Genomic DNA, 10436 nt, shown 5'->3' with positions numbered 1-10436 from the left:
TATCTCTGATATTCAAAGAATAACGAAGATACAACGGTTCTTGTATCGATTGTGTTATTAAATAAAAGCAATCTTTATATCATTTCAAGATACACAATTGATCGCCTGAACGTCGTACTTTGCGAAGTGATATTTTGGCGACATTTTAACATACCCTTCAATTTTCCTTCGAATTTGAATCTACGTGTTTGCTAATGTCGCGACATGTGACGATATAATCGTCGTGAATTTTCGATGATTATTCAAAGTGCGGAAAGTGGACGAAAGTACGTGTGGGGTAGCAACAGGTGTAGCATCACCGCGACGCGAACGGTAGCCGCGCTTGTCGCGTGAAGTTGGCTGCGCAATCAACGAATCTCCGCCATTTCAAATTTGTCCGTTGCACTATTGCGTACTAGAGTCGTTACGGGCGCGTCGCGGATTCGCACGAGCGAGATTTCCGCGTGTTATTCCTCCATTATGGATTTAAGGAGATGCTCTTTGCGATTAACAATTCTACGCAATTAACGGGAATATTGTTTACATCGTTATGAGTATCGTGCGGTATATGAACGATATCGGCTATCCTTGCTTCGCGAAACGGGGTTGTGTCGCGGATAGTTCGCACGAGTGAGATTTCTGCGTGTTATTCCTCCATTACGATTTAAGGAGGCGCTTTTTGTGATCAGCAGTTCTACGCGATCAACGGGAATGTTGTGTATGTCGTTATGAGTATCATACAATAGCGATATGTGAACGATATCAGCTATTCTTGCTTCGCGAAACGAAGTTGCGTCGCATGTGCCGATGTGTACAGTGCTAGTGTATTTGTGTGTGTATGTGTGTGCAGATTAATACTAAGAATTTGGAGCAACAACGAAGAGAAAAAAAAGAGAGAAAGAGAGAGGAGGAGGAGGCTCGGGATGGCATCAGGCAACGGCGGAGCAACCGTGGGTGAGTGTCTTGTAATTGAGGGTTAGATCGTTCTAATTTTTGAGCTCGGATTCGAATACCGTAAGAACGCAATAATGATTCTTATTTTCGAAGAAATAAATTGCAATGTGCGATGTAAAATCTTAATTCTCACGTGTCTGTAGCGTTAGAAAGATTGAGCTCAACGAAATTATAATAGTATGAGATCTATTGGGTTGTCCGAGAAGTTCATGCCGACTAACCTATATAATTTTATAAATGTATACTAAAATTTAAATCTTCTGCGTTTCAATTTTCCTTCAACATCAGCATGAACTTTCCGGACAACCCAATAGTTATAATTTATGTATTTACATGAAAAAAATTTATGTATTATTTTTTATTTTATTTTATTTTGAGAAATTAGAACATTTGCTAGAATATATTTTAATATTTTTAAATAATATTTAATGTATTTAAATATTTAAATATTTGAAATTGTGGAAGACAGGATTTACAATTATTTAAATAACATATATAAACAATGTTATTTAAATAAATAAATAAATTAAGCGATTAGATTTATTTATCTAATTTTGTAAAAATTAATATCTAAATAACTTTTTCAAATTAATATAATTCTTTTTATTATTTTATTTGAAAAGAGAATAAATAAAATATTTAACATATATAGTACTTATTTTTTGGGATATTTTTGGGGATTGCTTTTTAATATTTGGATATATTTATATTTTACAGATTAATATTTCAAGTCCGCTGTGCTGCGCATCAGACTTGTGAGTCATAAATTATTTTTTAATTTTAAAGTAATGGATTTGTGAAGAAAAATTATACGTGATAATCTTTTTTTGTTGATTATCATCATTAATAAAATAAAGATTAAAATTTTTTAAAATAGTAAATACCGTATATTATGGTTAGATTTTATACTATTTATTCTAATGAAGTAATTAATATTTGAATGTTTTACTTTTATTTTTATAATTATAATTTATCTAAAGATCAAATATTGAGAATATCACCGAAATAATTATCTCACAAATCCATTGCTTTGAAATGAATGGGCTATGCTGCAGACTAATTACTAGATATATAAATATTATTATTAGATACATAAATATTATTAATTATCATAAATATTAGCAATTATTTATATAGATATTACCAATTACTGTATGCATATAGTATACTAACATATTTTAATTAACTTAAACATAAATTAGTTTGTGAAAAATATACAGGGTGTCATTAAATTACGCCTTTGTTGGCATTTCTAATCCTGAGCAGGTAGAGTGGACTAAATTGAGTCGGAAACTCCTCTACCATTTTGCGATATTTACAATGGTTAACGAAATATTAATTATTAAAAATCGTTAAATATTAGTTTTCAATAATTTTTTATTCAAATACTATCAACTTTACAGAAAAACAGCAAGAGATAAAAATTGTTTATTTTCTTCTTATAAAGTTCTGAAAATTTTTTCAAAATTTTTTTAATACCGTATTTTGTCATGGTGATAAAAATAAGAAAATGCAATTCTAAAAAGTTGATAAAAAATTCTGAAAAAATTCTTATAGTTCTATGAGAAGAAAATTAATGATTTTTGTAAAGTTGATAGTATTTGAATAAAAAATTATTGAAACTAATATTCAACGATTTTTAGTAATTAATATCTCGTTAATCATTGCTAAAATCACAAAATGATAAAGGACTTTTCGGCTCAATTTAATCTGCTCTACCTGTTCAGGATGGGTGATGCCGTAATTTAATGATATCCTGTATAAGGTAACGCCATATGATCGCACTTTGCAATTCACTCATCAAAAAGGATATTATTGCTTATATGGTTAGGTATACCTATTTATTTATTACTTGTTAAACAAGTCTCTATTGTAATCTGATTATTTTTAAATTATTATATTATATTGATACAGTTTTTTGTAATTAATAATTTGTTACACAATAAGATTTGTTGCTTTAAAATATGTTAATCAATGATTAAATCAGATAATGAATTGGTTATAATATATATATTTACAAGATTTCATCACATTTATTTGTTATTTATTGAATTGATTATGATATTTACTTGTGAATTTTATTTGAATGCGAGAATATGCATTTAATATGAAAATATCTATAATTATCTATTGATTTTTCCTTTGTGTTTTATGCAAAATGTGTGTCTTGCGAAATTACTAGACTTATTTTTATCAGAAATGATGATGCAGAAGGAATGATGACGAGTCCTCCTCTGTCAGATAAAAGCGAATAATAGAGCAAAGAGACAAATTGATGAATACAAAAAGGATATTAGATTGATGTAACACCAATCTAACAATAAGTTTTTCAAAAGTATGTAAAAATAAACTAAGAATATTCGAGAGAGTAACATGCTCGCAAATTGCGTTCTTATATTTTTTAAGTTATATTTATTTATTTAAAATATAAAAATAATCAACAAAAAACGGAACTAATGAGAATTAGCGCGGATAACAAACGCCAAGTTTTGTAGTTTAAAAAAATCTACAAAACTTACGCTTGATTATCCGAGCTGATTTTTATTTTAATTCGTTAATTCTTTTGTATTGTAAAGATTGAAAGTCTATTTTAATTATTATTTATCGCTCATTTTCGCAAACATAAAATCTATTTTATTTGCTAAACTCTCACAATGTCTAACGTCTTATCTCCACATAGAATACTTTATCCGAGGAATATTCTGGGATATTCTTAGAACTTGGAAGTTCTCTGCATGGCGTGCCTTAAGGCGTGCCTTGGAGATCTATTCTGTATGGGTTTATATATATATATATAGGGTTATATTGGAAATTCATGTTACATCTTGGGAGAAATAATGGGCCAAACATAACTACACCATTTTTTATCGTATTAATTAACTTTAATCTTGATTAATATAACGACTTTAAATGTACATCTCACTATTTGAAAAGCAACGTAATGTTTATATTTATTCGATATTTAAGTATGTAAAAAGTATTCGATATTTAAGTATGTAAAAGTAATATTTTCTATAAATTTTTAATCTTTTTGTAATATAAAATTATATACATATAAGTTTCATATATCAATTTTCATATATCAATTAATATTTTTAAAAAATCGTTATTTATTTTTAAACAATATAAACATCAATGACTAACATACCGTTTATTTTTTCTAATTCTAATTATAAGAATTAGAAAAAGATAAAGGCATTCATAATCGATTCTTATATTTAAAATCATCTTTTTTTTTAAGATATCATAAGTCAATCACAGAGTCAAGTTTCATCTTAAAACATTGATGATTTTGAAATAAGAATGGACTATCAATACCGACCAAAGAGTAAATTAAAGCAAAATTGAATTCAATTTATCTATAAGATAGAAATAAACATTAATCGTAATTCTCGAAGAAAATCAAGGATCAATTATAGTTGATTGACATTGAAGAAATTAATCATCAAAGATATTTCAGAGATCTCTAAAAGTTCTTAATATATTTTGTTTCTTCAGAGATCTCTTAAACATCTTTTGAATTTTCATTATTCGGAGTCCAAAGTTTCATTTTTTAAAGCTTTGTTTTGCACAATGCTGGATTCGTTTCCGTCACTTTCACCGGTGTGCTCGTCGATCAATCCTCCGAGTACTGCTTGAACGTACTCCTCGCGACCTTCCTTGGTATCTAAAGAGAATCCCAGAGAAGGAACAAACTCAGTTTCGATGGTGGTTTTTACGGATTCGGTCGTTGTAGTCGTTGCGATCATTGTTGTCGTCGGTCTTGTAGTAGACCCTGGACTTTCCGTTTTCGTTTCATACTCACTCTCTTCTATCGGCAAACCGGTCTCGAAATTCAAACTTCTCTGCACTTGCGGCAGATCGAAGACGAGTGGTCTATAGATCAAATCACCGTGATAAAGAGGCTTTCCAAAGTTTTCCGTCAATTGTTCTAAAATTTTCTCCTTCTGAAGTGGTCGAGCGATCTTGTTTTCTGATTTCGATTGACCTGTCTTCTGTTCCGTGACATTGTTAAAACTAACTTTTGAAAAAACATTCGGCGGCTTTAAATCAACATTAATAGGTGTTTCCGAAGTTTCATCCAAGAAAGATGTCTTAGAATTTGCATTTTCGAACGGCGTTCTGGTTCGTGAATAATCCAATGGGCTCCCTGTGACTAAGAATGGTTTATTAAAATGTAAATTCAATGATTCAGCGGGTGTCTTCAACGTTGATGCTTTAGGACTCGTATTCTTGTACGTCGTTCCAATTTGTGGATAATTCAATGGTGGATTTGTTGTGTCGTACGATGATTCATCAAGGTCCAGATTAAATGAATCTTTTATACTACTTAAATCTTTCGTCGAAAATGGCCGCGGCAATCGATCTAATTTCAACAATTCCGCCATCAATTGGAGAAGATTCACCATACTCATATTCGAATCCGATTGTTCAAATTCACTAGTTGTATCGTTTTCAGTAACGTAAAAACTATCATTGCTTGCGTTATTTGGAGAGGCGTGACTAGTATCAGGAAATTTCGACGTATGCAAAATGCTACTAATTTCTGTTTCTGATGGCTCGTCAGATTTGATAATTTCGAAATCATTCAATTCATCCTTCAAAAGGGAATCCGATCGCTGAGCGATCAATCGACTAATAAAATCGTCAGAAGTCGTCTCTAGATCGTCGTCTTTTTTTGTATATGCTACTTCATATGGAGATACTTTATATGGATCCTGTTTATCAATCATCTCTTCGATTTGTTTTAGAGATTCTGAATAGATCGAGGATGACAGATTACTCACTGTCGTTTCCACTGTCTTTTCTATCTTCTTTTCCGGATTTTTAATTTCTAATATAGCTCTCGGCGTAATCGTCTTCAAAGTTGTACTATCTATATTAATATCACTATTAATCGATTTTGTGGTAAATGTCAAATATTTGTCGGGAATAGATGTCACTGATTCTTCGGACAATTTTAAACTCTTCGTGCTTTCAGGCAATTTTAGATTCTTCGAATTATCCGAAAAAATTAATTGATCCGAAATCTTCGTAGTCGCTTTTGTACCAATCGAAATTATTCTTTCGTTTACACTTGGCGTAGAAACTGCAATTTTAGGAGTGCTAGAACTCGTTTCACAGCGGCCTCCTTGCTTGTCAGAGATTGAAGAACATCTGAAATTTTCATTTATTTCCTTTTGAATCTTGATAGCATCTCTAACAGTGAATTGAAATCCCGTGTTGTACTGGGTCAGGATATTCGCTTCACTGTCGTTCTTCTTTGAAGTTGTCAAAGAACTCTCCGTTCTTTGTGAGTCTACGGGTTTTGTGTAATCCAATTGTTCTGTATAATTTTCATTTGGCAGGGCAAAGCCACCGAATTCATCACTGTAGTCGATAATCGGCGGAACTATATCAGTCACAGGAATGTCGACAATTGTCGATCGATCATGCCATGTAGAAACGAGCCATGGAATAGGTGTAGATATTTCAGTAATTACTTGAGCAGTCGAATGAATCCCTGAACTAGGAGTCTCTAAAAAGCTTTCATCTGTATAATCAATCAGCTCCTCGTATATCGGCGATTGATCCTCGTTGTTTCCAGCAAATGTGCTGGAAAATCGTGGGGTTTCTGTGATCGTCTCAGGACTCCAGGAAATCTTAAAATTCTCATCGATCATCGTGTAGCGTGTTTCTTCAGGGACGTTGATAAGAAAACTCCTTTGTTCCAGTGGAGGCTTTATAAACTGCGCTGGTTCAGGAACCTCGAAGTTAAGATTTATTCTGGGAACGGACTCGTGATTGAAACTGGAATTTGATCTAGTCGGCGACAAGTTCTGGTCCTCAGCTGTGCGATTGTCATTAGATGAAGACTGAATAATTCCGCCATGAATCTCATCAATGTTTCTCTCAGTCGAATTTATTGCAGATATCGCAGTTATCGATGTAGTCATCACTTGTACAGCGTCAACGTCTTTCTGTTTCCAATTTTTCAACAGTGGAATCATCCCGTGAACAAAACTTCTCGTCGACAAGCTTAAGGTATCCTCGTAATCTTCTGTCGATCTATCATCGCTCGTTTCGTTGAAGATATTCGATTTTTTCAAGTTGTCTGATAAGTTCACATCATCCACTTTCTCATAAGATTTCGAAGAATGATTTAAAACTGTATGCAATGGAATAGGAGTGGTCGAATCTTTCCATTTATCTTTTGACACCTGGTATATAGGATTTTGATTTTGTATAATCTTGCGAAGTGGATTATTCAACGCTCGAGCAATTCCTATACTATCTTTTGTTTCCAAACTATCTTCTAAGTTCTCCTCGCTATTATACTGAATTATTGGCTTGTCATTCTGCTGTCTGAATACTTCATCTTCATCAATGGCATCAGGTACGTCAATCCTGAAATTCGCCTCTGACGTCTCTTCGAGATGGACTTCATCATTCTTGAAATGAACATTGTCGCCTTTTGGATCGTCGGTTATCGATGACGAAGCATTCTTCGATTTCTTTAGGTCGTGTCCCGTTTCACTCTCTCTTAAATCAATCTTTCTCATGTCGTCATTCTGATGAGTAATCGTAGGAGGGGTCACCGGGGTTTTGCTCTGCGCATAAAGATGATCGGAGCTATCCACCATCAGATCTAGCTTACTATAGGCCAATGTAGAAGATCGATAGGTCGTTGGAACCGTAGGCGAATAGAATCTTCTGGTGGTAGTGGTAACAGTAGGAACAGTAGGCGCGTACGACGTCTGTAATTGATTGGTAAATCCGTCAGGTCCATGATAGTCGTTTTGAAATTTATTACCACCAGATCTATCTTGATAATCGTGCTGAATGATCGCTGATGCGTGATAAGGCGATTGTCCCTTGTTTTCGAGGTGGAGCTTGCTTTGATACGGATCATTCATTTTCTTCTGTTGATAATGAAGATCATAATTGAAAATCTGCCGCGCGTCTTGTTGAGGATAATCCTCGAAACCACTCGGCAGGTCATTTCCGGTCGCCTCAACGGGCGCATAATCTGTGATCCTACGGAATCCGGGCGTGTAGCCCATCACAGGTCTACTACCGAGCGTGGAATAGTCGATCCTGGCGCCGCTGTCAGGATCCACCAGGCCATCCTTGGTGACATCCTCCGCAGAAACTTGCAGACTGATCATCGCATAAGCGTTTCGAATCATCTCGTCGTCGTCGATCTGATAGTTATTGCGATTCACTTCGAGGTATCGTTTAGTGGAGGAGCAGTCGACCTTGGTCCACCAATCGCAGGTCAGCAACTTTTGGCTAAAAGTTGAGCCGATCGGACACAAGAAGGAGGACACCAATACGTCATGGCACACGTGAAAGACTTGACAACCGGCCGCTTCGTCGGCGTAGTAACCTGTTGAATAATCGTTGAATAATCGTACAAGCGAATTTTCGAATTACAATTTTTATGTACATTTCTTATAATTTTCGAATTACGATTATTTTTATGTACATTTCTTATAATTTATCTAAGAATAATATAATATTCTATTAAAAAAAAAGATTATGTGAAGAATCATAATATTTTCAAAAATACCAAAATGGAAGATTATAAGTCTCGCGATGAAATTTGTATCAATATTATTCCCGTAACATTTTATATGAAACTCGTATTTTTAATAGAAAATATATACTAGAGAAAATTATTTTTGCAGGATAACTATAAAATGTAATTATAAAATTTACTTAAAACAATTTTAGAAGCAAAATTAAATTTCTTTGTACGCGCGCATAAAACATAAATGAAACGAATATTCAATATCTCTTTTTAATATTAAAATAATTCAGAAATGAATAATGAGCATATGTATTTGACAAAGTTAATTAAAAGTAACAAAACATATATGTTATGATTTCGCACTCAACGATGTACCTATGTTATGCAACATGTGTTATGTATATTACATTATTTTATTGAGTGCGAAATTATAATATTAAACGTTATATTATTTTTAGTTTGTGTCGATTGGGTGGTAATTGGATTATGATCGAGCGATTTTATAAATGGATGTTCATGAGGATTAGAAATTTTCGTTATATATGATATAATTATGTATATTTCATTTATGTAACAACTGTACGTCATCTTGTTACGATGTTCTTTTTCTTGCACTTCATCTTTCTCTCGGTGGATTATCTAATATCTGTGATCAAGAAATAAGTAGTTGAGATAACGCAATATCACGGAAAATTAAATAAAAATATATGTACAACGCGTGCTCTTACTTATAATCAAATGATAGTTCCTTGGTGCATCTATTCAATTTAACAAGAAACCAATAATAGAATGGAAGTAGAAAGTGATTTTTTACCTTAGAAATTTTATTTTAAACTAGATCACTGCCAGACAGAATAAAATTATATACATTAGTGATTTTACAGGATTTCAATTACTCAGTTACATTACGATATATGAAAGTATACATACATCTACTTATATAATAATATGACTTATATAAGTTGCCATGAAATTTGCAAATTGCAATAGTAAAAATGATTATAAAGGTTACGTTCCAAAATTTACTATCAATTTTTACTAAAAATCTATAGCGCACATAATATAAACTAAAAATTTTCAGTATTAGCAGTAAATTTTAGAACATAGTAAAAAATCGCACGAATAAAATTGAGTCTTTTGCTTTCATACATGAAATTATTTCATTTTCTTAATTAAAAACTTAATTCGTGATTCAATAATGATTTTATCAAAATAAAGAATACTGTATGTGTAGAATATATTATAATACAATTGAAAGTTTTCGATATAAATATGAATGCGGTAAAAGATAAAATACAAAATTTTTACTAGAATTTATTCAAAATTTAAAAATATATTGAGCGTATATATATATTGCGTAATGTCAAATTTTGCATAAAATAAAGAGAGGGACGATGATTTCATGCACGCAGAATAGAAACGTTGCATTTAACAAAGCTATCAATATGTCATAACGCATAAAAATAAGTGAAATGGTATATGACCAATCGACTACATAATTTATTCATGTATATTTACCACGTGAACGTCCTTCACACGTGAATCCTGTCTGAGGTAATGTCATGTAGGCGGGATAATCGATCCCTGGCTCACCCGGCACATTTTTTCTGATGTCAGATAGGTCTGAAAGAGAAAGAAAGAGTGAGAGGTAGCAGATTCATTACCCTACGGCAAATCAAGCATGCCATTTAGGAATTTTCAAATTGATGAGCTCTCTAGAAGTAATGGTTTTTCCAATATGTAATCGTTAATGGAGCTGTATAATTTATACAATTTTTTTGAGACGAATTTTTTTTATTTTTTAATTTTCTTGTAAATAAATCAATAATACATTCAACAAATATGATTGGGGAGATGTATACAACATTTATATTTTTTTAAAGTATATAAATTTATGAAGAAATTATACATAAAAAGTCCAACAAAGAAAAATATCCCCGAGAAATAGAGAGAGAGAGAGAGAGAGAGAGAGAGAGAGAGAGAGAGTAGT

The 10436-nt window shown here is 32.4% G+C and overlaps 1 protein-coding gene across 1 annotated transcript in view; it reads right to left on the bottom strand.

Annotated features, from left to right (window-relative positions):
- Nucleotides 1-4460: 4460 nt before the first annotated feature.
- Nucleotides 4461-10436, bottom strand: part of LOC105621437 — a 16431-nt gene continuing 10455 nt past the window's right edge. Inside the window, exons 5-6 of the mRNA XM_012202906.1 lie at nt 9965-10069; nt 4461-8302 (exon numbers count right to left, since the gene is read on the bottom strand). Of these exons, the coding sequence (XP_012058296.1) occupies nt 4461-8302; nt 9965-10069 (3947 nt within the window). The remainder of the gene's footprint in view (nt 8303-9964; nt 10070-10436) is intronic.

This window comes from Atta cephalotes (genome assembly GCF_000143395.1).
Source record: "Atta cephalotes unplaced genomic scaffold scaffold00033, whole genome shotgun sequence".
In the NCBI taxonomy this organism is placed as follows: Eukaryota; Metazoa; Arthropoda; class Insecta; order Hymenoptera; family Formicidae; genus Atta; species Atta cephalotes.
Note: the sequence above shows the minus strand (reverse complement) of the source record. Positions and strands in the feature narration are given on the sequence as shown.